This window comes from Buteo buteo, chromosome 4, assembly GCF_964188355.1.
Source record: "Buteo buteo chromosome 4, bButBut1.hap1.1, whole genome shotgun sequence".
NCBI lineage: Eukaryota > Metazoa > Chordata > Aves > Accipitriformes > Accipitridae > Buteo > Buteo buteo.
Genome location: NC_134174.1, coordinates 27255954 through 27283163, shown reverse-complemented (window position 1 = coordinate 27283163; position 27210 = coordinate 27255954). Strand labels below are relative to the sequence as shown.

Below are 27210 nucleotides of genomic sequence, written 5' to 3'. Positions count from 1 at the left end.
AGACCAGGCTCATCTGCGCCACTGACCCGCACAGGCTGCACGGCTCTGAGCAGGACCGTGACAGGCTATGTCGGGTACCTGTCCGCAGAAAGGTTCCAGACAGCTCCTCGACCTCTCGAGTCAGTGGTGTAACAGCCAGCAGCGTGTGCGATGCTGGCTGCACCTCCTCCCTCTCCGAGGGAGAGAACTCAAGCTGCGGGGTGGGAACAACTCCCAGCCCCAGCACTCGCAGCTCGGGGAGCTGCTGGGAGGTGCTGGGGGAAACAAGGAGCTGGCGAGGGTGCGGGGCAGGGCCTGCCGCAGGAGCCCGCCGCAGGAGTCCCGGGGCTGATGTCTCAGGGCACTTCTGTCGACACAGGTACAGCGGCGGCGGAAGATGGAGCGAACCCGGACCATTCGTGCTGCTCTCATGCGCACCTACAGCGGCATTGCGCTGCATGCCCCCAAGGAGCAGCTGCTCACCTGTGTGGATAAAGAAATCATGGGCAACATCCTGAGGCTCTCCAGAGATAAAGAGAGGGTAGGAGCACAGGGCGCGTAGGGTGGGGATGCCCGGGTGCCCCAGCTCCGGACCCTCGGGGCTGGGGTCTACCGAGATGGGCGGTCTCTTCCTAAAGACCTCCCAAGGAGGGGTTTGTCCTCAACGTGCAGATGCAAGCCCTCCGTGGGTTCCCCCTGCCCATGCTCCTCTTCCACCTCTCAGCCCTTCAAAGAGTTCAAGGGGTGCTTTGCTCTCTTTGGCCTCAGGACTTGCAGCTCAAGCTCGCCCTGGTGCAGAGCATCACCGAGGTCAGTTGTGCCATCCAGGCTGCGGGCGACTGCGGCAGCTTTGAGCTCTCCTTAAAGCAGGAGGCGATGCGGACCCTGCTGGTGAGTGTCCGTAGCTGGAGCCGTCACACGGGGGAGTTTTGGGCTGCGCCATCAGCCTGGTTTCCCCAGAGGCACGATGGCCTCTCGGCTTCACGTGAGCTCCTGGAGCTGTGTCCGCAGCTGGTGGGGCCCTTGGGTGCTGGTACTGGGTGGCTGTGGCTGAGGAGCAGGGTCCCTCCTGCAGTGCCTTTGGGGTTCCGTGGGGGAGATGGGGCAGCGTCTGCCCAGGCCTGGCAGCAGAGCCTGTCCCCGGGGCGGCGGGAGGGCTGTCCGGTGTCCCTGCCCGCTGCCAACTCTGCACTTGTCTCTGGGACTTGCAGGACTGGATAAAGAGGGAGCCCTGGGACTCCCTGGTGTATGGAGTGTTTCAGGCCCTGGAGGAGTTGAGGTGAGGTCTGTTCCCCAGGCTCTGGGCACTCCCAGTGTGCCCCAGCCCAGCTTGAGCATGGGGCCAGGAGCTGCTGGGGCTGTGGAGTGGGAGGGTGTTCCCCATTCCAGGTGTCTCCCAGAAGAAGGGAGCCCCAGGGGTTCCTTAACCTGGTGGGGGGGGTTGCCTGCTGCCTGGGAGGAGGTAGGAATTGCTGGAGCTGAAGGCAGTGCTCGCTGGCATGGGCTGGGGGGGTTGGATTTGGGGCCCTCGATTAGGAGGGACTCAGTTGTGGTTTAAACCACCCTGGAGAGGGCTAGTAAATCCCCTTTCTGTTTTGTCTCCCTTCTTCCTCTGGCCAGCAAGCTGAGGCCGCCTCTGAGCAGGAAGGAAAATGGCAACCTGCTGGCAGTGTGCTGCCAGAGTGTTTTGTCCCATCCTTCCAAGGAGCAGATGAAAAAGGGAAGGAAGAGTGTGAGGGCAGCTGCGAACATGGAGGTACCCACCGGCCAGTGCCTGCCCACCTCTGGGTCAGGATCCCACCTCAGCACGCGCTGGCAGCCCCCATGATGCATAGCCTCAGCTCTCCTTTGCTGCTTTTAGCTTCTGCGCAGGAGAGGCATGGAAGATCTGGGCCACCTCATAGAAACCATTCTGGAGGCTGAGGCGACCTCTGCCTGCTTTTGCAAAGCGTTCCACGTGAGTAGCCACGGGGCAACAGGGAAAGCGTTGCCAGGGCAGAGAATCGAGACCTTAGTGGGTGATAGGAGGTGGATACCTTTCCTCCAGACAAATGGGGCTTTGGCTCCTTGCTCTGGGGCTGTGCATCTGGCCGGGGCTGGGGGTCAGGAGCGCCCGGCCACTGCAGCCCCAGGACAGGCAGCGAAGTGGGCCCTGGTGGAGGGAAAGCCAAGAGCCAGCCCTGAGCTGGGCGAGAGCAGCCCTGGGGGGAAGGCCGGAGCAGGGAGACGCCAGCAGGGAAGCAAGACCGAGGGCAGGGCAGAGGCGGCTGCAGAGCGCGAGGCGGTGAAGGCTGCAGGGCCGGTGCTTGGTGGGGCGGGGGATGCACCAGGAAGGGGCCAGAGAAGAAGGGAGAGGGAGAGGGATCTCGGGGAGAGAAAGATTCCTGTTGCGAGAGAGATGCCCCCTGCCCCAGGTCCTGAAGGGCTGGCTCACCTCAGCCAAAGAAGGGGAGCGGGAGAGAGCCCTGCAGGTTTGCACCCACGTGCTGGGCGCTTGCAAGGAGCGATGTGAGCTCACGGTGAGTAGGGACCCTCCGCGTGCCCTGGTGCCCCTTTGCCACCATTCGTGGCCCTGGAAAGGAGCCCTGCCCAGCTGGGTGCTGGCTTTCGGGGCCCCTGGGATTATGGGGCAGCCCTTCTGCCTGCCCTTCTGCCTGGTCGCTGCCCAGGGAGCAGGCTGGGCAGTAGAGGCGAGCGGGCGCTGGGGCTGCCTGCAACCTTTTTCCTGCTGCTGTCCCCTGCAGAGAGGATGTTCCTACAAGCAGTTCGGCTCCCTGGTGGGACTGCTGGGGTCTCTGACCAGCGACTGCCTGGACACGTGCCATCAGAGGGCATGGGTCTGCCTTGACTACCTTCTCCAAATGCAAGGTGAGGAGAGCAGGCGCTTCCCAGCCTTGCTCAGCCCAATCCTCCCTCCCTCCCTTCCTGGCCTGGCGCCACCGGGGTCCCGTGGAGGGAAGGGGGAGGCAACGTGCTCGGCTGGTTTTGTGCCCCCACCCTGTTAGCCCTCTGCCCCCCTGCCCATCTCAGGAAGGATCCCTGAGAGAGTGTTGCCGAGTCCCACCTCCCCGGGGCGTGCGTGAGGTTGGGTGGTCAGGGCCATCCCTCACTGCTGTCTGAGAGCAGGACATCGTCACCAGTGCTGGGGACTGTCCCCCTCCACGTCTGTCCCTCTCCACGGTCCAGGAGAGACAGAGGGTGGTCAGACAACTCGCTCGGATGAGGTCCCCGACGTTTCAGAGGGTGCCTGCCCCCTCGCTCCCTGCCTTCAGCCTGGAGAGACAGGCAGCTACCCAGGCAGTCTCCAAAGTCATCCCTGGCAGGGAAGAAATCTCCTGTGGAGCACAAGAGGGGAAGCCAATTTGCTGCCCAGAGCAAACTGGGCAGGGAGGAGGGATCTGAGCTGCAGGCCCAGAGCGTGCTGCAAAGGGTTGTGTTTGCACCCTTTCCTCTTCAGGCAGCAGGGTCTGCCTGTGCTGGGGAAGTCACAGGGAGGTTTCCTGCCTCCCAGAGACGATGGTGGCCTGTGTGGGAATAGGGGACGCAGCTGCTAGGAGCAGAGGCTGCTGAAACCCTGAAGCCCCAGCAAATGGTTTAAGGAGGAAGAGGGCTCTTTCCAGCCCGGGATTTGTCAGCCATTTATCGGGCTCAGGAAATCCCGCTGCCCCAAGTTCAGGAGAGCCCTGGCTTTCCCTGTGGCCTTCCCTGCCACCACGGGGGGTTCTCCTTTACTGGTATCTGGGGCCAGAGGTTGGCTTTCTGTAGACGTGACTCCTCTTCTCTCCTGCTGTTTGTTCCAGCCAAGAGCATGAAGGTGCCGCAGGCAGATGAGATCCGGTGCCTTTATGAGGAGCTGAACAGCCCGGACACCGAGACTGTTGCGGAGACCTGTACCCAAATAACAAAGGTAACTGGCCCCGAAACAGTGGGGTGGGGGCCCAGCTCCTGGGCTCCTGCACGTCTCCCTGCTCCCCTCCAGAGTCTCTGTCTCCAGAGCGGGCTGTCCAGGACAGCTGTTGTTAGCAAGTAGCAGGAGGCTCTGAGGCAAGACCGTCCTTTAGGCACGCTGGAGCAGACACCGTGATGTGTGTGTTTGCACACACGTGTGTGTGCGTGAGTGCTCTTGTCAGAATACCAATTTGGTATATAAGCAAACAACAAGGGGGTAGACACTTCCAAATCGGTTAGCTGCACCAGATGTAAACAGCACTGTAGGCACAGCAGGAGGGCCAAGAGACTGGCCCCTCCATGACTGCTGAACTAACAGTCCCGTCAAGTTGCCTTTCCTTTCCGAATCGCTGGGGCAGAGCTGTGATGCGGGCTCTCCTGTTCCTGACTTCTCTCCAGGCTGTTTGCAGGTGCATCCCTGCAGCACAGGCTGTGGACTTTCTGACTGCCATCCTGGACAGCTTGCTGCATGTCACGCGCCCACGTGCAAGAGCAGTGGGAAAGTGGGTGTTCATCTTCCTGGTGGAATGCAGAGAGGAGATAGTCCAGGAGGTAAAGGAGAGCTTTTTTGCCATTAGACTTTGTCTTTTCTCCTGTTGGCTGTTGCACTACACCCTGTGCAGTTGGCATGGGCTCAAGAAATGCCGCCTGTGTGCCGAGCCAAGGGGCTACTGATGGTCCGAGTCGTGCATTAGCACCCGCTGCTGGCGCCTGCTCCAGCTGGTGACAAGGCTATGGGCACTTCTTGTCCAAAGTCTGCCATTGGTCTGGGTCCTTCCCATGAGTGAGGCACTGGGAGGCACCAGCCTTGCCATTCCTCCCCTTCCTCTGGGGTCACTGTCAGTCCTCCCTGCCCTGGGACCCACCTCACCCTTCTCTTTCTTCACTGGTCCCCAATTCCATCTACTCTGAGCTTTGCTGGGCACGCTAGGTTTTCCACAGGTTGCATCGCTGTTCATTGCTCTCATTGCTTTCCCCGACTGTGGTGTTACCCAGCCTGTGAGGTGCCCTTCCTTTAGCCACTAGTTGCTGCCCATCTGTAGCCTGGGAGCCTCTGGCCTCGTGCTGTGCCTGCCCTTTCAAGGCTCCTGTTCTCCTCCGCTCACGCTCTGCTGCGCTCCGCTTGGGCTCTAGGGCCACCAGTGGCTCAAGCAGTGCAGACTAACTCAGTCTCAGGAGGGTGGAGGCAAGGAAAAGCGTCCCTGGAGAACGGGGTTCCTCTGGAAGGAGACACGTGCGCTTGCAGAGGCCCTGCAAGGCATCTGCGGGGTCTCAAAGAGCGTGTTTGGTCGTGGTCTTGCATCGCTATGGACACATGGGGAGAGTTAGCCAAGCGTTGAGCGTGAAATGGGTCCGTGTCCTCTGTGTGCACACAGGGCACGCAGCTGCTCATAGGGTTGGGCCCCGGCACGTGCAGCGACCGAGGCTGTGCATGTGAGCGTGTGCATGCGTGTGCGTGTGTGCATGCAGGTGCACGATTGCCAAGAGCACACTGGGCTCCAGATGTGAGCCAGGGTCAGGCAGGGTGGAAGGCGTGAGGTTTCGAGCTGGATCTGGACTCTGTGTCGAGGCAGCAGGCATCGCTTGTCTGCCGAATGACTGTGTCTGGGCCCCACAGGAGGGGGTAAAGGAGCCCTTCTTTCTCCTCTTCTTCCATTCAGGTGCCAAAAATCCTGAGCACCCTTTACAGCTACGTGCAGCAGAGCACCCACAGGCCCTTCGTGCTCCGTGCAGTGTTTCTCCTCACCCGCTTTCACCAGGAGCCTGTAATCAGCAGTCTCCTCCAGAAGAGTCTGCTCATGGACAGGTACGGGCACTACCCACCTCCCCACTGTAGTCAAACAGGGACCCTGCAGCTTCCTTGCCCTGGGGGGGTCCGGTTGAGAAGCAGGTCTTTTTTTTCTGCCCAAGCAGTCTGGAGTGTTGCAAGACTGCATGCTTGTGTCTCTGCTGTGAGTGGGGCATTGTAAGCCCCATTGCAGGTGAGGAGGTTTGAGGGCACCGCAGGACCGCAAGGATACGGGCTCAGGGGTGAACGTCTCTTCCCTTGCAGTGACACGGTGGAGCTGTGGAGGAGCCTGGGGAGAAGCATCCTCGGCATTCAGATCCTGAGGTGCTTAGTGGAGAAATTAAACAGAGCAGGAAACGACCGCCTGGGGACGGACTCCTCCACTTGTGAGCAGCACAGCTGTCAGACTGCTCTGGAGACTCTGAAGGTACGTTCAACGGCAGACACGTTTCTGCAGCTCGGCATCTGCTTGCTAACTCACACTTGGGCGCAAGGGAGTCAGGTGCCCTTTGCGGGTGCCTGTGGAGATTCGCAGGGCGCTGTGCTGGGCCGGCCTCAAGGAGTGTGGGGAGCCAGGGCAGTTTGGTACTCCTGAGCCACAAGGCTGTCGCAGGAGTGACAAGTGTGGACAGTGACCCCCCACCCCGGGCAGGCGGGGGAACCAGGCTGGTGGGAAAAGGCCTTCCCTGAACAGGTGGTTCTTGGTCATGTTTCTCTGCAGATCACCCGTGCCATCTCCGAGGTGGTGTTTGACCTGAGGAGCACGGAGGAGCTCATGCAACTGCTTCCCCACCTCCTTCCCAGCCTGCTCAGGTGGGCCAGTGAAATGCTGGGTGGGGAGAGGCAGCTTTTGCTCATGACCAGCTGGAAACAACTGCATGTGGAGAAGCCGTGCAGGTAAAGAGCCGAAGGGGCAGATGGAGGGGCTGGCTTCAGTTCCCCGTGCCAAGGCATGTGCCTTTGTGGGGCTGAGGGAGGGCTTCGCCTGCCCCACTTCCTAGATGTGGAAAGCGGTCGTCGTGGTTGGTTTTACTTCTGTTCCTTCATGGAGAAACTCCAGCTCCCAGGCAGGAAGGTCTTACGCAGCTCATACTGCGGACGGCCGTCCTCTTGCCTCCTGCATACCCTTGTGTGCACAATAGCATTGCACTCCCTCAATGGACCCCCGCTGGAGAAGTGACTCTTGCGGGCCCTGGTGTCATTCTTGGCCAAAGGCTGGTGGGAAGAGGTATGAGGTGTTGGCCTTGGTTGACACCTAGCGTGGAGTCAGTCTAGAGGCGTGGGTTTTCTTCTGCTTCGGTGGGTCTGGGGCATGAAGAAAATGCCAGTGTCGTTAGCTGCAGTCTGAAAGGCTGTGAAGCATCTTTCCAGGGGTATTTAGCTCTGCTGCAGATCAGTCTTCCCCTAACCTGCTGCCATTTGAGAGTTCTTGGGGTTTCTGGCAGTGGTGCTATTTGGACTTGTTTTGTTTGATTGGGTTTGTTTATTTTGCGCTTTGTTTCTTTTGCCAGGATTTTCCTTTCAGCTATAAAGTTGGTGCTGGGCAAATGCATGGGGCAGAGATGGATGCAGCTGCTCGAGATTTGGGGAGTGTGGGCTCGCCTGGAAGACCCCGTGGCTCACCCTCAGGGGGTGCGTCTCCTGATCAGGTAAGAGCCCCAGGGATGCATCTGGCCAACTCCTGCAGGGCTGTGCCCAGGGAAATGGCCGCTGGAACCCTCCCGGTGTGCCTGGGAAGCCGTCGGGAGCTGAAGAGTAGTGTCTGCATCAGCACAAGTGAATTTTGGAGGCCCGGCCTGTGGCCTTCCTGGGTAACTGTGTCCCTCGCTTGTGACCCCTGCGCAGCTTACTGCTCCACACTGGGGTCATCTCCCCCGGTCTGGTGAAGAACCTCTTGCTGTGGCTGAATTCCTGCTCAGTTCAACTGCGATGACAGCTACAGCTTTCTTTGCTGAGGTAAGGCAGGAGATGGGGAAGGAAGGGGTCAGAGGACTTTTACTGAGATACTGCTGCTTGGGATGTCTTTTTTTGTGGGAAGATCCCCGGCGAACGGGTCCCTGGAGCGGGGTGGCCAGGGGAGCACCTGGCCGGGACCAGGTCCCCACGGCGCTGCCTGTGGTGTTGTTCCAGATCTCTCGGGACCGCAGGACGACAGGGACCTCCGAGCGAGGCAGGCGCTAGAGGAATCCCTCCGCAATACCTGGCCCCAGCCAGCACCACAGAGTTAATTAAAGCTCATCAAAAGACACCGAAAGGGGAGTATATCTGTTCTTTCCCTAACAGCACCCCGGCGGCTGGTGAGACAACGTGTGGGTGACACCGAGGCTGGGGGCTGCCAGCTGTGGGGCCCCTCTCAGATCTTCCCGGGCTGGGGACAATGGAGTCATGCCGGGACAGACCCCAGAGCAGGGGTCTCCCCGTGGGGTCCTGGGGCCTTGCCGTGCCCTCCCACTGCCCATGGGGATCCCCTCGCCACCCCTCCCGCCGTGGCACGACCACCTCCAGCACCAGCCCGCGCTGGTGCAGGGAACAGCCCGGGAGAGCCCCGACCATATCGCCACAGCAGGCTTCGCCCTCCCGGTGTCCCATCACGCTGGGCCCCCCCACGGCACTGCCCAGTGACACACTGGGGGGAGTAGGGGGCACTGGGGGGAACCGAGGGGGTCACAGGAGGTTACAGGTGTGTGGGCAGGGGGCGGAAGGGGGGCACTGGGGGACGAGTGGGGAATGGCGGGGGGACATAAAGGGTCAGCAGTGGCACAGGGGCCGAGCAGAGGGACGGAGAGTAGCATCTGGCTGGCCCATCAGACCCCTGCCCGTTAACCCAGGCCCCGCTGGTGCTGTTCCTCACCCCCAGCGAGCCTCTGCACATCTGCAGGGGGCAGGGGCAGCTCCACACAGGGAGGCCACCAGCAGAGACGTGGTTTTGTCCCTCGGGCTGCTGTGCACGCCGGCCCGGCTGCGAGCCCACGTGAGCCTCAGCCCCCTGTCCCGCGGGTCCCACCACACGCGTGACCCAAACGGAACGCTCTGCAAAGTTCGCTCAAAGGAAGCACGTGCTTCCGCCTTGCCCAGTCCTTCCTAAAGGTGTTCCTTGGTAAAGGTGAGGATGTAAGCGGGAACGGAGCCCCTTTCTGGGTTGAACAGCAGGCTGAGGGGGGCTCCTGCTGTGGCGGGGGCACCGGCAAGGGCCAAGCTGGCCAGTCTTCCTTCGTCCCGGTCTTCAGAGGTGGCAACCTCCTGCGTGCTCTGCTCTGGCCCGCGAGCCAGAGGAAGTTTCCCTCTCGAGTCCAGAGTCCTGCCCCATACACGGCACCCTGGGGCAAAGGGCAGAGGAACCAAGAGGTTCCCCTCCTTCGCAGGGTCCCCAGCGTCAGCTGTAGCATCGCGCCTATCCTTCGTAGTGCCCAGAGCCTCCTGTTTCGGGCCGAAATCCTCGGTTTTAGGGTCCAAACCCGCCTTTGATGACCCCCTGCCTTTCCTCAGGGCCCGCAGCTCCACGCTGAGGCGCTCAGCCCTAAAGGTGGAGTTCGTTGCCTGGCAACCTCCACCCAGCAGTCCCTGGGGAGTCAGCCAATCGCGTTTGAGGAGGCGGGGGCAAGGCATGTGATGGACAGGTAACCCACCAGTCAAGCTTCGAGGCCTGCAGGAAAGGCGGCAAGAGGGGCAAAAGCTGGGCACCCTGCCGGGGTGTGTGGGGGGGTGCTGGTTGGAGGCGGGGCATGCCCGCTCCACCAATCACAGCTGGCAAGAGCAGAGCACAGCTGACTGATGAGCCGCCTGACCCATCGCCGGATGGGAGGAGCAGTCTCAGGCAGCCAATCGGAGGAAACATCGCCTCAGGGGAGGGCGGGCAGCACACGCAGCAGGCGGCCAATCCCAGAGAGCATCACCTCAGGGGCACCTGGGCAGCCTGAGCCCTGGGGCCAGTCAGAGGCAGCCCTGAGGGGAGGGCGGGCCCCAAAGCAGGGCACAGTGACAGCCGAGGGGAGCGATCCGAGGCAGCACCGCCTGAAGGGAGGAGACTGGCAGCCCTCCCCAGCGGTGCTGACCCATGGGAGAAGAAGGTGGGGCCTTCTCATGGGGCCAGGAGGTTCCTGTAGGCACCTGCAGTGCCGAGGGCTCCGGCAGTCCTGGGAGCTGAGTGTGCCAGGCGCAGGGCAAGCGGCTGAGCTGGGCGTTCTCCAGCGGCAGGCATTTGGACGAGGGGCGCTCGGAGGGAACCCGTCTTGCCCTCCCGCTTCTTCTTGTGCTTCTTGAAGTCGAAGCACTTGTGCAAGGCTCCAGGAGGAGTTGATTTGGTGCCCGCCTTTGCTAACTGCAGGTGGGTGGCCTGCAGCGGGCAGGGAATGGGACAGGCCTGCTCGCAGGAATGCCGTGGGAGGGGAGGTCCGTCGCTCAGGGAGACAAGGATGAAGGGTGGGCCTTGAGGGTTGTGGTGCTTCTCTTCCCAGGTCCCCATTCCACGTGAGGAAGCTCTGCTTCCCTGGCAATGGCCAAACATCTGCCTGCCCTTGGGAAGCCCCGGGGAGCTCCCTTCGGGAGTCTCTGTGGCGCAATCGGTTAGCGCGTTCGGCTGTTAACCGAAAGGTTGGTGGTTCGAGCCCACCCAGGGACGCCTCTCCCGTCCTGCCTGCCTATGCCACAGTGTGCTAGCCTTGTTTAAGTTCCTTTCCAACCCAAAGCAGCCTATGGCTCTAGAAAAAAACACAGGCTCTTCAGTCCCCTCAGCAAAGCCAGAGGAAGGAAAGAAAACCGATAGCACCAGTTCCTTATTCTGATTTGCCTGCCCAGCTTGGGGAGCAGGGCTTAGCTCCCACCTGAGCTCAACCCACCACATAATTTGCCTTAGTTCTACTTTCTTGTAGCTGAGGATGGGGGAGTGATAGAACGGCTTTGGTGGGCACCTGGCGTTCAGCCAGGGTCAACCCATCACAGTCTTTTTGGTGGAGAATGCGGGCAGTGTGAGGAATTTGAGATAAGGATAGTAACTGAGAGAGGTAACGGGCAAAACATGGACTGAACGCAGCTAGAGAGTTAAGAGCTGCTTGATAAGTGGGGAATTCTTTTTGTTGATGTGAGTGAAGATTTTGTGTGATGAATGTAGATTTTAATGACCGTTCTTAAAAATGTGATACACAGAGGTTTTGGTAGCGGGGGGGGGTTACAGGGGTGGCTTCTGTAAGAAGCTGCTGGAAGCTTCCCCTGTGTTTGAGAGAGAGCGAGCCCATACCAGCCGGCTCTAAGACGGACCCGCCGCCGGCCAAGGCCGAGCCACTCAGTGATAGTGGTAACGCCTCTGGAACAGCCGCCCGAGAGAGGAGTGAGAACATGTAAGAGAAACAAGCCTGCGGACACCAAGGTCAGTGAAGAAGGAGGGGGAGGAGATGCTCCAGGCGCCGGAGCGAAGATTCCCCTGCAGCCCGTGGTGAAGACCCTGGTGAGGCAGGCTGTCCCCCTGCAGTCCAGGGAGGTCCACGGTGGAGCAGATCTCCACCTGCAGCCCGTGGAGGACCCCACGCCGGAGCAGGTGGGTTCCCGAAGGAGGCTGTGACCCCGTGGGAACCCCGCGCTGGAGCAGGTTCCTGGCAGGACCCGCGGATCTGCGGAGAGAGGAGCCCGTGGAGCAGGTTTTCTGGCAGGACTTGTGACCCCGTGGGGGACCCGCGCTGGAGCAGTGTGCTCCTGACGGACTGCACACCGTGGAAAGGACCCATGCTGGAGCAGTTCGTGAAGAGCTGCAGCCCGTGGGAATGGCCCACGTTGGAGAAGTTCGTGGAGGACTGACCCCGTGGGTGGGACCCCACGCTGGAGCGGGGGAAGAGTGTGATCAGCCCTCACCCTGAGGAGGTGAAGCGGCAGAAAATAACGTGTGATGACCGTAAACCCCATCCCTGTCCCCCTTGTGCCGCTGGGGGGGCTTGGTGGAGAAATCCGGGAGTGAAGTTGTGCCCGGGAAGAAGGGAGGGGGGTGGGAAGGTGTTCTGAGATTTCGTTTTATTTCTCATTACCTTACTCTGGCTGATTTGTAATAAACTGAGCTAATTTTCCCTAAGCTGAGTCTGTTTTGCCTGGGACGGTAATTAGTGAATGATCTCTCCTGTCCTTATCTCTGGGCGTTCAGCCAGGGTCAACCCATCACATTTCTCTAAAGACACTAACAGTAGCGTGCTCTACAAACATTTCTCCTTTTTCTTGATGGTCATTAGACTCATTTCTTTACTCTTAGTAAACTTAATTGCTTGAATGTTCTGCCTTTCACCTGACTTGATCCCCATCCACTGCTGCTTGTTCTTCTCCAGACTCCTGCCTTCAGCCTGGGACACCCCACCAGTATCAGTCCCCTGCCGAAGGAAAAGTCTTCTCTTCTGAGAGAGAAAAGAAGTCCCAGTCTTCCCAGGGACAGAGCTGGGAAGGGCTGTCTGGAGCAAGTCTTTGCTAAAACTGTTTGAGGAGCATGAGCAAATTCAAGTGATGGAAAATCCTGCATTTCTGGGCCTGGGGGGGTCCCCAGGGTGCTGCTGCGTCCCCAGCACATGTCCCCATGTCACCGGAGCCCTCTGTGAGGTCACAGTGGTTGGGCTCTACATCTTCCTCCTGGGGCTGGTGCTGCCCCAGTTTCTCATGGCTTTTGCGTGGAGGAGCAGCGTGTCGATCCGTGGGATCCTGTTGCCCATGCGGAGGATGAGAGCGCTCAGAGGTGAGGGGCTGGTGGGAGGCTGGGGTCTGATACGTGCTGGGGGCAGTGTCTGTCCCAGCCGGGTGCTGGGGGCTGCCTCCCATCACCTCTCATCCTGCTGCCAGGCACGTCCCGGAGGGTCCTGGCTCCATCCTCTCCCTGGCCACCGTGAGGCAGCTGGGGGCCGCTCCGAGGTGACTTGGGCTGGCCGGCTCTTGTCAGGGCTGCCCAGCCCCAGCCCTGCCGGCCTCTCCTTGCGGAGCCCATGTCCGTCCCCTGGCCAGCTCAGGGCCCCTGTGCTGGACTCGCTCCAGCGCATTGCTGCCGTTCTGTCACTGAGGAGCCCGGGACGGGCCCAGTCCCCCAAGATGGTCTTCCCACTGCCGCGGTGAGGGGAAGACTCCCTCCCCTCATCCCACTGACTTCCCTCTTGCCAGTACAGCCCAGCACAGGCTGATAGTGCTGGGGCAGTCTGGGAAGATCCTCACCCCTCCCTGGCGCGAAGCCCCGCAGCCAGCAAAGCCATTTCTTTCTTTTCTTGCAGCTCTCTGCTCATGCGTGCGTTCCCAGTCCAGACCTGCGCGTTCTGAGGACAGAGGCGGGGTGACGGGGACCGTCCCTGCGGCCGTCACTACCTTTGTGGCCGTCGGGACTTCTCTGCTAAAGCGACTGCAAGACCATGAGGTGAGGTGGGGGTTGAGGGCTCCCCTCCATGCCCCTGGCTTCCCCGGGTGCCGTGGCAGAGGGGCGTCTCACCTGACAGCACCTCTGCCCTCCTGCAGGCGCTTTGTCCCCAGGCGCCGATCCTGCTGCTCAAGCTGGACTAATGCCATTGCTCCCCACTCCTTTCCCCGGGAGCTCCCAGTGCTGGGGCTCCTGCCCATGCGAGGAGCAACACTGGGCCCCAAGGCGCAGGGTGCTCACGGCTTCCCCTCCTCGGGGCATGGTCTCGTTCCCATGCCTTCCCCTTTGTCACGGTCCATTGGGATCTCTCAAATGTACAGGACAACATACGCTGTGATTTCAACTTTATTTCATGAGCTCAGTCAGAAATACAATAAAAAACCATGACAGGGGCTCAATTCCCTTCTCCCAGACTCGTCTATCACGTGAATTCACTCCTTCACCAGTCAAGTCGTAAGGTTTCATAACTTATAATCTGTAACTCTTAATATCGCGCACGTATGAGCAAAAAAAAGAATTTTTTTGCTATGAACCTATGAGCCAACTGAGAGAGCGCTCACCCTTCCTCCTCCATCACGGTGTGGGCGTCCCCTGTGTCGCACCGGGAAGCATGAAAGCCTCAGCAGTTCAGCTGCTGTTGGATCTGCTTCAAAAGCTTTTTGAGTAAGCTGATGTTTTATACCCTCCAGCTTGGAGGCTGGGTCTATACCATTTCCGTACATTAGTGGATTCTGAGGAAACTACCAGACAAAAGGTAATGGCTGCCGGAGACAGCCATCCGCAGCTGGTAGTGGCTGCATCATGGCCCTTTAGCTCTCTCTGGCCACCCGTCCTGCCTACGCGGTGCTCTCGCTTTGACCTAATGGTGCTGCTCCCAGCATACACCAGGCCTTAGCAGGAGCTGGGTTAGCCAAAATCTAGGCAGGAGTTGAGTGAACAGTCACACCCTTCCTTGTCCGGCACTTTCCCCCTGACCTCCGCCATCCCCCGTTTTCAGGAGTGACCGCCCAGGCTCCCATGTGGCCTTTTGCCCCGGTGGAGTCGATCTCCCTGTCTGACTCTCTGCTCGTGTCAGAGGCGCCGTGGAAGATCCTGCTGTTCCCCGTGGCTGTCCTGACCGATGCCTGCAACTCGTCCCTCGTGCCTGTGTCACGCAGATGATTTGGGGGGCAGCAGGTCTCTGTCGTGGCTCCCTGGGAACAAGGGCAAAGCAAGTCCCATCACTCCCCTTTGTGGTCCGTCCCCAGGGTGACCGAGTGGAGACGTACCGGGAGCTGGAGAGCGTCTTGTGGGGAGACGACGGCTGTTTGACGAGTGGCGTTGTGAACCGCCTGATAGCAGAGGCGTTGAGTGACATGCGAGCAGCCCAGGTGAGCTTGTTCTCTTTCAAGGCCACCCAAGCAGCCTGCCTCTGCCCCTGGTTTTGGGGGAAATACAGAGTGGCGCAGAGATGTTCCTCGGTTGTTCAGACCCAGCAGAGGTCCTAAGGGAGAGGCTCTGGGGACTCGTCATGACAGGGAATTTGGAGAGGGGAGTGTTGTGTTAAAGGGTAAAGACTTCTGGCAGAAAATAACCCCCCTTGCGTTCCAGCTTGTCTTTAGATGTCAGAGGGGCTGGGGGCGGCTAGGCTTAGATTCTGGGTGATGCCCAATTCAGCACTGTAAGTCCGGTCGCGTTCAATGTGTTGAACTATCACGATTATGGACGCACAAATAGCGCACTGTACTTTCAGTTTAGTCGCGTTCAATGAACTATCACAGCCAGACTTAAGGAGCTTGGTTGCGTTCAATGAACTATCATGGCTAGATTTTAATGAATAGTACAGTTTGTTAAAGCAACAGGAGTACAGGTTCTTTTGGATTGCCGATGATAAATACACTGTCTGCAAGGCACGTGCAAATAATAATACAGTCGACTACAAGCGCATTCAATTATGGAAGAAAAAGAGCTCTAAAGAATTCTAAGTTTCCCGGGAAAGCACTCGGTACAGCCGAGTGTTCGAATCTCACCCAAGAGGTGTCCCTCTGGGGGGAAGAGAGGTTCAGCCTGTCGACTGACCCCAGAAGGCAGTGATGTCCTCCCAACTTGTCCACGATGGTATCTTCCCTAGTAGTCCCCCTCTCTTTGGGCCTTTTTATACTATTTTCCTATTTAGGTGGAGCTCGAGTGACTCAAGTCATGCATGCCTTTACTTTGATTGGTATTAAGTTCTCTCGCCTTGCTTTTAAAAGGACATGCTAGAAAAAAATTCAGAGCGCAGGCTCAGTGAGGGGTGGTTGCACTTTGGAGGCGGGTAGCTTTTGGGATGGAGGTGTGTTTTGGTATTATAATGAGCAAAGTTCACCCAGAGGACGTGATGTTGCGTGTCAGTACCCCAGGACAGGGCACTTAGGAGATAAATCAGAAGTAGGGCGGTAGATCGACAGAACCCCCATGATTTTACCTCCTTGCTTCCGTGGATTCAATGCAGGGACCTACCGTTCCTATCGTTCCAGTTCCCTATCCCTGTGATAATATCACAGAGACTGGCCGTGGCGTCTCCGCTCCACTCCACCCTCCGTGTTACTTCTCTTAGGGTCAGCACACCAAACTCCCTTGGTGTTGCTAACATCTAAGGTTGCAGGTTACGTTGCACAGAGAATTATTAGGGAACCGATTCCTTGCGTGTCCACTGCATTCCACCCTGGAGGTTTTGCCTTCCCTCAAGGGGGTGCGGGGAACACACTGATAAGTCACTTCTAGCAGTCACTCCACAGGGAGGCAGGGAACTGTGCAGAGAAGCGGACTCGGGGCTGTTTCTAACTGAGCGACAGCTGGGTTCAAGCTCAACACTGTTTGTCCTGCTTTGAGGAAGAGCCGTGGCAACCCACCAGCCCCACGGAGAGGTCCCAGGGGGGTCCTGAGTCTGCGGCAGTTTGATCCTGGCATCTGCATGGAGAGGGAGAGGGGGCAGCAGCACAGGGCTGTTCTGGGGCAAAGCCTCCCTCATCTCGCCAGGGAACTGCTCGCCTATCCCAGGGTACAAGAGGCAGCAGCCGCTCGGCCCCGAGCACAGCTGTCCCGAGGGGTCTCGCAGAGGAGATGGGGTCATTCAGCCTGCCCTAGTGCCTCAGCCTTTTTCTCCGGAGTGTTTAACCCGTGACGCTTTTGCAGGGTGTGACAGGTGACGTGAAGATGGCCGCTAGTGACGTCCTGGTAGCTCTGGCCCGCTCCCACTTCCACTTTGTCATGTCCGAGCTCCAGAGCCACCTGAAGGCCATGAGGAAGGTCCCTGATGAGATTGTGCTCCTCACCTTGGGCAAAATGGCCCGCAGATATGGTATGGCACCCTGGGCCTTGGGTAGAGATCTGTGATAACAAGGAGAAGGGATCCTCCCCCTCCCTAAACGCCCTGTGTTGAACTGGGGGGCTACGGAGTTGCCGTGCCTCCTTGTTCCGCGCCAGGGCCAGTTGGCAGCTCTGCCTTATCAGCCCGATCCCAGTTCCCAAAGGGTGGGAACCTGTTGGAGACAAACCCGCAGGGTCTTGGCCCCCCACCGTCCTCCCCATTTCCCCAAAGGGCTTCCCCCCTGGCGAAGGCAGCCCGTCCCACGCCCTCCGGCACGTCCTGCGTGGCCCAGCAGCCCCAGCCCTGGCAGGGATGGACCCCAGTCTCCCGTGTCTCTCACCGACCCTCTCGGTCCCTCTGTCCCTGCCTCCTCTGCAGCCCTGCGGTGCATCCCCTTTGTGGGAATGACGCTGCTCGCCCTGCGCGCCGTGCTGACCCGGGTGGGGAGCGGCGAGGTCCTGCATGCCGTCTGCAGCGGTGAGTGTCGGCTCCTTGGCTGGGGTCCTAGGGGCAGGGGCGGCCTTCGATGCCTCCATGTGATCTCAGAGGGAACGTGGTGGGTGTGAGCCCGGGGCAATCCCAAACTGCAGCGAGTGGGTAGGAGAAGCGGGAGAAGGCCAGGAGGTTTCTGTGGGCGGGACGCGGCAGCGCTGCACGGAGAAACTCCTGGGTCCCTTCCCATGGTTTCTGTTCCCCCGCTTCCCTCCGGGATTAAACTCCCTGCTCTGAAAGGGCGAGTATGAGGGAAGGGAAGGGAAAAGAAAAGGGAAGGGAAAAGGGAGGGGAAAAGGGAAGGGAAAAGGGAAGGGAAGGGTGTGCAGCTGGAAATGCTGGAGGGGAAGGGGCCGCTGAGGAGGAGAAGGTGCGATGGGTGTGAGGAGGAGAGAAACGGTGGGGTGTTTGAACCCAGGCACCTCAAGAGCACGGCTTGCCCTCGGATCCAGATCTAGTGCTGGGCTGAGCCCTGCCGAGCCTGGGACCGTCCTTAAAGCAGGCTTGGGCGTGAACGCAAGGTACCGTCCCTGCTGCAGACTCTCACATGCTCCCTTTTCCTTTGTCCTGGTGCAGTCCTGGAGCAATGGTCGAAAGGAGTCAGTACATACCTCTGCAGCTGGGAGCAATGCCCCTTCCCTCGCAAGGGGGTAGCACAGTTCTGTGAAGCCATTTACCCGCTCTTCCGCTATGTGGTGGCAAATTGGCTGGACTGCAAGGAGGAAGAGGTGAGAAGTGCTGCTTTCCACGCCCGGGGCTGCAGCAGGGATGACCGTGGCGCTGGGTCCGTCTGTGCCCAGTGGGGTGCGAGCAGAGGGCCGAGGGGAGGGGGGCTTCCCGACGGGAAGCAGCCGAGCCTTGGGGCCTTTCTGCAGGGAGGGCTGGGGTAGCAGGGTGGGGAAGTGCTCTCTCTCCTCTGGAGCGAGCCCTTCTTCTGCAGGGCAGAAGGGAAAGGGAAACTCCTTCCCACTGGGAAGGGCAGACCGGTGTCCAGGGGATGCTGAGCACTAGGCAGACCTTCGGCCCTCCAAGCGGAGCCTCTCCCTTCCCTCTTCAGGACAAGCAGGCTGTCCTCGGGGCAGTGGCTGCCATGCTGGGGGTCCTTCTGCATGAGGAGCAGTACCGAGAGCAGACCTGGGAGCCGCTCCTCTGGCTCCTGCTGCAATGCCAGGAGGTCCGAGACAACTCCCGGCTCACCAAGGTGAGATGTTGCGCAGGGCCTGGCGTGGCTGCTGGGGTGGGTCTGCGCGAGTGCTAAGAGGCACTGGGGAGCTGTGGGGTGCCAGGAGGAGCTGGGAAGCCCTTAGAGAAGGAACAGGAAGAGCAGAGGAGGCCTGAGGTTTCCTGGGCTCTTTGGGCAGAAGAGGAGAAACCCGGGGCAGGGCGGGAGGGAGGCAAGAGTCCCTGGGGCTCAACTGCTTGGGAAGGGAGGCATTGCCAGCTCCCTGAGGCTCTGTGTGCAGGAAGAGCTTTGCCCGAACGCCCAGGGCCATGTCCAGTCCCATGCGGCGACTGGCGAGGTCTGATGAGTGGGAAACTGAGTTGTCAAGCCCGGGCTCCGTTCCGAGGAAAGAGACCCTCTTGATGCTGCTCTGCTCGTCGGGCTTTTCCCTGGGAGCTGATGTTTGGGGCTCCCCTTATCCCAGATGTGCTGGGTTTCTCCCTTCCCAAGTGCCTTTAGGTGGCTTTAGCCTCCTCTTCCCCCCCGTTCTCTTGTAGAGCCTCAGCTATGTCCTGGAGATACTGGAGGGAGTTCAGACCCCAATGCCACAGGGCACGGCTCTTGCCACCGGCACCGCTGTGCGCCGCCAGGTAAGGGGAGCCCTGCGCCCTGCCGCAAGCCTGGGGCCTGCACCCGTGATTGCCACGGAGGGGAAGGACCTGCCGGCTGGCAGGGCAGAGCAGGGCGTTCCTCCACTGGGACCTTCCTGCAGGCCCGGAGCATGCCAGGACTTCGATCCGGGTGCCATCTTAAGGCTGCAGGAGGCCTGATCCTGGCTGTTTGGCACGGGCCTGAGCGGCAGCCCGGTTCCCACAGCCATTTCCCTCTCGGCCAAGTCGCAGGAGGACTCTGGAGCGCCAGCACCCTGAGGGCAGCCTTTCAGCGCTGCTCAGCCTCAGCTCCTGGGCAGCCTGGGCTGCCGCAAACCTCTGTGTGTGCCCGGGGCCACCGTGGGGTGGGCTGGGTTTCGGCTGTGGGTCCCATGCCCAGAGTGCCCAGGGAGAGGAGAACGGAGAGCACCATTACTTTTCAGTCCCTCTCAGCACTGATGCCACTTTCTCTAAAATGGATCTTGTTCCCACAGCTCCCTGATGTGACCGAGGAGCCTGGCCCGGCCCAGAAGGCAGTGCTGTCCCGCTGCATCATGCTGCAGGGTAAGGAGAGGAGACTGGGCGATGGCCCGCCGTGCCGTGGCAGCTCTCTCCCTGTCCTTGGCTGTTGGGGACAGCTGCCTGCTGATGCAGAATGCGCTTTCTTCCCCGCAGCACGAATGCGCCCCGAGGAGACAGTCATGTTTCTGCACTCCCAGCTGAGCGGTGGGAGCGAGGCCGGTCGCGTGGCAGCCCTGGGCCTGCTGGGAGTGCTGGCCCGCGCTGACGGTCAGTGCCACAGACCAGGGACGCAAGGCAGGGGTTGGGGCTGCTGGGCTGACAGCAGGAACGGGCCGAAAGTGGGGCACCCGCACCCAAAGGGAGCTGCGAAGAGCGGGTCCCCCAGCCGAGCTGACGCCCCGCAGCAGGGCTCTCCCCCGGCAGTTAGAAATGCCGGCACACCAGGGACGACGCTCCAAGCTCTGTAACACGGGCAGGCTGGTGGGCGGGCAGGTGGGCTGCTTTGCACAGGAGCTGCTCGTACCCGTGCTGCTTCTCTTGTTCTCTCTGTTGCCATAGCCTTCGGTCCCTGTAAAATAGCCTCTGGAAGTGGGGTTGCTCCGGCTACGCCGCTGCTTCCCGTGAAGCCAGTCAGGCCCCGCTCTTCTGTCCCATTGGAAGCTTCAGGGGATCCTTTCTGCCACTGGGGCTCTGCCTCAATGCACACCTCTCCGTATCTCTTCCAGCACCTGCGGTGAGAGAGAAGCTGCCCCAGCTGGTGGAGGCCACGCGCTCCTTGTGCAGTGACCCCAGTGCCCAGGTGAACTGGCTTGGGAAGGGAGGGTGCCGCCAGGGGAGGCAGAGAAACCCTTTCCCGTGGGACAGAGCCAGGGGGCCTGGGGAAGTGCTGGCGCGTTGCCCAGGTGGTGGCTGATGGCTCATCCCTGGGGAGAGCTGGCAGGGCAGAGCAGGGAGGTCTCTGCGCTCTGTGGGGCAAATGCCCATCCAGCCTGGTGCTGAAGCCCAGCCCTGACGCCAGGAGCGAAAGCTTCTGCCGTGGCCTCGCCACCTCTCTGCGAGCCACAAAGGCGCAAACCCTCTGGGTTTTGAACAGGAGGGTCATAACCACACTCTCCCCTGGCAGGTGCGGAGGGCAGTTCTGGAGTTCAGCAGGGAGCGGCTCAGCTCCGGATCCCAGAGCTGCTGGCCATGGGATGTGGTGGGGCACATCTTCAGCGAGTTCAGCCGGACCTCGGGCAGACTGGTAAGGGCAGAGCAGGACACCCAGGGCTGGTTTTTTTGACCAGTGCCTGGACCGTGCTGAGAGCTCCTGCCGGCGGCCTCGGCCTTGGAGAGCTCCATGCTGCAGAGCCATCGGCGCTGGCACTGCCGTCAGAGCCGCTTCCGAATGGCCGTTCCCCGTGGGTGTCTGTGCCGATGTTGGTGGAGATGTCAGTGGATGATGTGGGTTTACACCTCGTCATGCCACCCGGCACTGTGGTGCCGAGCTGTGCCCACAGGCGCCTTCGGCAAAGCCGCCTTGCAAAGGGAGGGTCTCGTAGGGGCAGGACATCTTCCATCCTTAAATGCTGGTGGACGGTGAGCAAAACACAGCCAGTGCAGACAGGTGGGCCTGGCTAGAGGAGCTTTCTGTGGTGTTCTCGTGCTCTGGCCCTCCAAAGCACACCCTGCCCATCCAGTAACAGTCTGGGGGCCCACATCCCTTCTGGCAAGGGGACGGGCTGTTTGGCAGTCCCTGTGGTGAGCATTTCCCAGCATTCAGCTGGGTGCCCAGGAGGTGAAAGCTGGGGATGGCCGAGCCTCCCGCTGACTCGCCGAGGACATTCCCTCTGGCCGCACCTTCCCTCTAGCTGGGAGATCCACGTGCGTCGCTCTGAGGCTCGGGGAGGCTCTGCTTTGGGAGCAGGGCAAAGGAAAGGGCTTCTGGGTGCTCCTCCACATCCGTCGGGCTGGGTGTGCTGCCTCCAGGGCTGGCACTGAGCACAGCCTTGCTGAAGGGCACGTTCCTCACCTCTGCTTTGGTGGCACGACAGCAGCATTTGGGCCCCAGGGGACCGAGTAGACAAGCAGCGGCACTGTCTGCTCCCAGGCTTCCCAGTCCTTCCCAGGGTCTGGGACCCGGTCCTTGAGCTGGGTCCGTCTGGCCATCGGGAGGGAGGCAGGCACGGGAGCAAGAGGAGCACTGGTGAGGCGTGCCTGAGCCTCATCAGCTGGGAGCTGAAGGTAATTGGGGGTTTGCCAACTCTGTCTTACAGGTGGCAGGAGGCCTTTTTGCCTGGGAAAACCCAGAGGATGGAGCAATTCGAGCCCTGTGCCTGGACATTGTGGGCTCACTGGACGTCACTCTGAGAGGGATGACCAAAGTAAGTTGCCCTCTGTCCTGCTGCTGTGGCCACTCCTTGCCTTCAGGACATTTTTCCGTGTGCTCCCCCGTGCCCTGAACCTGTCCCCTCCTGCGCTGAAGCGCACCAGGCTCAGGGAAACGCAGACCGTCCTTTTCGTCTTCGCGCTGAGCGGAAATGCCAGTGTGGCGAATTGCCCGGTTCTTCTCTGCAGCTCCTGTGGCCGAGGCTGCTGCAGTACGTGGTGCCAGCCCAGTACAGCGGCATGCTGATCCCGCTCTCCCGCTGCCTCCGAGCCCTGGTTGAGAGACGGGAGAGAGCGGGGTGCGAGGAGGAGGAGGAGGAGCCGGATGCCATGGACTCCCAGGAGCAAGGTAGGAGCCCCAGCGAGTGCTGCTGCTGGGTTTGGCCAGGGGTCAGGCCAGCCCGCGTCTCCCTGCGCCCCACCAGCCCTGAGCAGGAGCCCAGGAAAAGCAAAGGGCAGAGACAGGCTCTGCTGCTGGGCACGAGGGGCTCTGCCCTGCGTGGCCCCTTGCCCGGCGCAGAGGCCTGGCTCTCCTGCTCGCAGCGCTCTCCTGGTGAGCCGGGGCTCGCTCCTGGCCGTGCTGGAGCTGCCTTCATCTCCTGCTGGGCAGCCCTGGGGAGCCCCCCAGCCAGCGCTATTGCAGCGCAGCTGCTCTCAGCCCTCAGCCCTGTGTGGGGCTATCGGAGGCGTGAGGCTCGTCAGCTCACCCAGCCTTTCTGCCTCCCCACAGCCCGGCTGCCGGCTCCCCAGGCCCTGCTGGCTCGACTGCTGGTGAGTAGCGGGGCCCTGGGGAAAGAGCTTTTCTGGCCAGGGGTGGTGGGAGATCCCGGGGTGGAGATGCTGTTGAGGCCAGTGCCGGGAGCCCCCAAGGAGGAGGCAGCATGCCCGAGCCCATCAGGGATCCCACTCCGTTCTCAGGGCTGGCAGCACCCTGGGTGAAGCCATCGGCTGCCTGCTGCCAGCCAAGCGGCAGCGAGCTCCCTCCCGAGCTCCCTCCTGGGAGAAGCTGTGGCTCTGGCGGCAGGAGCGACCCTTCTCTCCTGCCCTCCTCTAGGTGGTGGCGGCAGCTCCTTACCCGAGCCGCGAACGCGCAGTCGCTGCCTTGCAGCTGCTGCAGGCCCTCCACGGCAGGATCCACAGAGGCTTGGGGGCGGCGTGGGCGACCGAGATCCCCCTCCTGCTGCAGTACCTGGAAGGTAAAGTGCAGGTGGGGAGGGAGAGGCTGGAGGGGAGGGAGGGGGGCAGGAAAACGCAGCTGCCCGGCGCGACGGAGGGCAATTGTCCCCAGTTCTCCAGCACTTGCTCTGCTGCCTTTCCCCTTCCAGGGAGCCGGTGCTGAGGCTGGGGGCAGCTGTCCCCTGGCATCAGTTCGGCCCAGGGGATGGACGGGGCCGTTGATGTCCCCTCGGAGGGCAGGTCTTGGCATCACCCAAGGATGGTGTCTGGGAGAGGGACAGGACTGGTGCTCCTGGAGGGGGTGCAGCCCTCGGCTTTGGAGGACCAAGTCCCCAGGCCAGGCGAGGTTTGCAGCAGCTGTCCTCGGCAGTAGCCTGGGAGAAGGGCTGGAAATGGGCAAAAGGCAATGGGTGGTTCGGGAGAAAATGTGTGTTGGGACCGGGTGGTTGGAGTTGTTGTGGGAGCTGCAGTCGCTCCGTGGGGATCTGCTGCGGCCAGTGCGTCCTTCCCCAGATTGAGTCAATGCCTCTGACGGCCGCCCCTGGGATCCCTCCTGTGTCTTTGGCCTCGCAAGGGCTTTCGCGTAGGCCCTCTCTAGCCTGATGGCCTGGGACTTTTGGGAGGTCGGACTGCAGAGGAGAGCGCCGGACTCGTCTTTGGCGTGAGCTTAAATAGCTGCGAGAGCTTTTGCTTCCTCTTGCTTCCTAGGCAGAACTGAGAGCTCCCTGGCCTCTGCAGAGTGGGAGCGCCGTGTGCTTAAGGTACAGCATCCTTGCGGGGGTGTCACAAATCGAGGGGGGAGAAGAGGGAGCAAAGTTGTGGGAGGAAGCTCGGGGCTGCCTGTGTAGGCACCAGGAGGTGGGGGCACCTCCTGAGCACCCTGCGCCTCCCCCGGCAGTAGGTGCCGGCCCACTCAAGAGGAGCTGCTGCCTGCACACGTGCCACGGCTGATGGCTAATGCCCTCTAACGCTGTGGCACGCGCCTTAGCACTGCCTCCTCCTCTAAGTCCGGCCTGCCGGGGGGTCTCACATGAGGCGTTAGGAGAAGAGGGAAGCTGGTGAAAAGAGGGTTGGGTGGGGTGAGGGAAGAGACTGCCGTTCCCGGCAGCTCTCCCCCGCAGCATCCCGGGACACGTGAGCGTGGAAAGGGCCCTGGCCAAGGTCCGGGGAACACTCGCTTCCTTTCCCGTTCACACCAGTTTCTGCGAGCGTCGCTGGAGCCCGTGGAGGACAAGGCCTGGACCGTAGGCCTGAGCCAGGAGCTGAGCCAGCGGCTGGGCAGCTCTGCTGCCGGCTCCTGGGAGAAGGTGTGTGTCCTGCCCGGCACTGGGGCTGGAGCTGGCGCTGGTGCTCTGCCCACGCAGGCAGATTTCACTGCTTTCCTTTCCCTCGTCCCCAAAAGGCGTTTCCCCTGGGCTGCCCCAGCGGCTGGCCACAGCCTGGCATCGTGGCCGGCTCTGCCTGCTCCCGGAGGTGGTGGGGTCCATCTGGGGCCAGCCCTCTCCTGACGGGCCGGGCCATGACTGCATCTCGGGCTCGGCTTCTTCTCTTTCAGCTTTTCCTGTACAAGGCTCTTGGGACGGTGCTGGCAGCTTGTCAGGACCTCAGACACGTCCAAGGGCAGGTGCTGAGGTTCCTCCAGGAGACAAACCCTGTGGAGCTGTCTGAGGCCAAGGTGGGGTGATGCTCCTGTCCTGAGCATCCCCTGGATTTTCCTGGGGGAGAGGGAGGGCTGCTCCTGGGCCAGCTCCAGACCTCCTTCCTTTCCCCGTTGCTGCTGTTTCCTGCTTGCTGCAACGTCCTGCCTGGCCACTGTCGCTGGCCACGGCTGAATGCCTGGACTGGAACCGACTCCCCGTTTCTCCGTGGTTGCAGGGAATGATTTCTGTTGTGTCCCACGCTGCCGAGAGCCACTTCCACCTGGTCTTGGGCACGGTGACTATGTTCTCTGCCGCTTTCACCAAAGACTGGTCCCGCCAGGCTTCCACGGGCTGGGAGGTAAGGGAATGAGGGGCTTGCTGGTTGGCTTTCCTTTTTTGGCCTTCTTTCCACTTCTACACCTGCAGCAGCCACCCTGTGGCAGCTGCCTTTAGATTAACCTTCTTGGAAGAGCTACCCGAGACCTGTGTTTCAGAGGGGACATCCTGGCCTTGGGGCCCCTGAGGTGTCTTTGGAGAGGATGGGGTTTGGCACCTGGTGGATCAGAGCCACCCAGCTGGGGCAGCTGCAGCAGTTGCTTGCTTGCTCGCTTGCTCGCAGCCACATTGCCCTGACTTAACTTCAGCAGGAGCTGGTGACAAGGGGGTGGGCACAGTGTGACACTCTGCCCCTTCCTCAAAGCTGAGGGCTGGGAGCAGGAGCCTGGTGAGGTCTCGTTGGCTCTGCTCCCCACCTGGGGGCTGTGGGGAAGCCTTTCTGGGCAGGGCAGGGCCCTGCAGAGAGAGCAGTGCAGCCTGGCCTGGGGAGGTGAGCAGACCAGGCTCATCTGCGCCACTGACCCGCACAGGCTGCACGGCTCTGAGCAGGACCGTGACAGGCTATGTCGGGTACCTGTCCGCAGAAAGGTTCCAGACAGCTCCTCGACCTCTCGAGTCAGTGGTGTAACAGCCAGCAGCGTGTGCGATGCTGGCTGCACCTCCTCCCTCTCCGAGGGAGAGAACTCAAGCTGCGGGGTGGGAACAACTCCCAGCCCCAGCACTCGCAGCTCGGGGAGCTGCTGGGAGGTGCTGGGGGAAACAAAGAGCTGGCGAGGGTGCGGGGCAGGGCCTGCCGCAGGAGCCCGCCGCAGGAGTCCCGGGGCTGATGTCTCAGGGCACTTCTGTCGACACAGGTACAGCGGCGGCGGAAGATGGAGCGAACCCGGACCATTCGTGCTGCTCTCATGCGCACCTACAGCGGCATTGCGCTGCATGCCCCCAAGGAGCAGCTGCTCACCTGTGTGGATAAAGAAATCATGGGCAACATCCTGAGGCTCTCCAGAGATAAAGAGAGGGTAGGAGCACAGGGCGCGTAGGGTGGGGATGCCCGGGTGCCCCAGCTCCGGACCCTCGGGGCTGGGGTCTACCGAGATGGGCGGTCTCTTCCTAAAGACCTCCCAAGGAGGGGTTTGTCCTCAACGTGCAGATGCAAGCCCTCCGTGGGTTCCCCCTGCCCATGCTCCTCTTCCACCTCTCAGCCCTTCAAAGAGTTCAAGGGGTGCTTTGCTCTCTTTGGCCTCAGGACTTGCAGCTCAAGCTCGCCCTGGTGCAGAGCATCACCGAGGTCAGTTGTGCCATCCAGGCTGCGGGCGACTGCGGCAGCTTTGAGCTCTCCTTAAAGCAGGAGGCGATGCGGACCCTGCTGGTGAGTGTCCGTAGCTGGAGCCGTCACACGGGGGAGTTTTGGGCTGCGCCATCAGCCTGGTTTCCCCAGAGGCACGATGGCCTCTCGGCTTCACGTGAGCTCCTGGAGCTGTGTCCGCAGCTGGTGGGGCCCTTGGGTGCTGGTACTGGGTGGCTGTGGCTGAGGAGCAGGGTCCCTCCTGCAGTGCCTTTGGGGTTCCGTGGGGGAGATGGGGCAGCGTCTGCCCAGGCCTGGCAGCAGAGCCTGTCCCCGGGGCGGCGGGAGGGCTGTCCGGTGTCCCTGCCCGCTGCCAACTCTGCACTTGTCTCTGGGACTTGCAGGACTGGATAAAGAGGGAGCCCTGGGACTCCCTGGTGTATGGAGTGTTTCAGGCCCTGGAGGAGTTGAGGTGAGGTCTGTTCCCCAGGCTCTGGGCACTCCCAGTGTGCCCCAGCCCAGCTTGAGCATGGGGCCAGGAGCTGCTGGGGCTGTGGAGTGGGAGGGTGTTCCCCATTCCAGGTGTCTCCCAGAAGAAGGGAGCCCCAGGGGTTCCTTAACCTGGTGGGGGGGGTTGCCTGCTGCCTGGGAGGAGGTAGGAATTGCTGGAGCTGAAGGCAGTGCTCGCTGGCATGGGCTGGGGGGGTTGGATTTGGGGCCCTCGATTAGGAGGGACTCAGTTGTGGTTTAAACCACCCTGGAGAGGGCTAGTAAATCCCCTTTCTGTTTTGTCTCCCTTCTTCCTCTGGCCAGCAAGCTGAGGCCGCCTCTGAGCAGGAAGGAAAATGGCAACCTGCTGGCAGTGTGCTGCCAGAGTGTTTTGTCCCATCCTTCCAAGGAGCAGATGAAAAAGGGAAGGAAGAGTGTGAGGGCAGCTGCGAACATGGAGGTACCCACCGGCCAGTGCCTGCCCACCTCTGGGTCAGGATCCCACCTCAGCACGCGCTGGCAGCCCCCATGATGCATAGCCTCAGCTCTCCTTTGCTGCTTTTAGCTTCTGCGCAGGAGAGGCATGGAAGATCTGGGCCACCTCATAGAAACCATTCTGGAGGCTGAGGCGACCTCTGCCTGCTTTTGCAAAGCGTTCCACGTGAGTAGCCACGGGGCAACAGGGAA

General features: G+C 61.0%; 1 protein-coding gene and 1 non-coding gene across 2 annotated transcripts; both read left to right on the top strand.

Annotated features, from left to right (window-relative positions):
• The first annotated feature begins 67 nt into the window (after positions 1-67).
• On the top strand, positions 68-27123 carry LOC142030477 (uncharacterized). Its single transcript, XM_075026711.1, has 39 exons — positions 68-280; positions 359-520; positions 748-870; positions 1191-1258; positions 1600-1735; positions 1841-1936; positions 2394-2498; positions 2724-2847; positions 3780-3886; positions 4327-4479; positions 5589-5734; positions 5981-6143; positions 6438-6613; positions 7228-7365; positions 8755-8935; positions 9203-9333; positions 12764-13079; positions 14327-14449; positions 16233-16398; positions 16786-16884; positions 17476-17627; positions 17957-18100; positions 18619-18711; positions 19206-19275; positions 19387-19500; positions 19959-20032; positions 20357-20476; positions 21489-21596; positions 21790-22371; positions 22655-22796; positions 23485-23537; positions 23976-24083; positions 24332-24451; positions 24652-24774; positions 25337-25528; positions 25607-25768; positions 25900-26118; positions 26439-26506; positions 26848-27123. Exons 1-39 carry the CDS (start codon positions 68-70, stop codon positions 27053-27055), a joined length of 5778 nt encoding a protein of 1925 aa, XP_074882812.1. The 3' UTR covers positions 27056-27123.
• On the top strand, positions 10261-10334 carry TRNAN-GUU (transfer RNA asparagine (anticodon GUU)). The gene has a single exon. It is a non-coding gene; the product is annotated as a tRNA-Asn (tRNA).
• Positions 27124-27210: the final 87 nt, after the last annotated feature.

Excerpts from the sequence above, each read along its gene's own strand:
- LOC142030477 (XM_075026711.1), top strand. The coding sequence starts at position 68 with ATGTCGGGTACCTGTCCGCAGAAAGGTTCCAGACAGCTCCTCGACCTC. Across the intron at positions 6,144-6,437 it reads CTGCTCTGGAGACTCTGAAG|ATCACCCGTGCCATCTCCGA; the intron begins GTACGTTCAACG and ends GTTTCTCTGCAG. Across the intron at positions 17,628-17,956 it reads TGGACTGCAAGGAGGAAGAG|GACAAGCAGGCTGTCCTCGG; the intron begins GTGAGAAGTGCT and ends TTCCCTCTTCAG.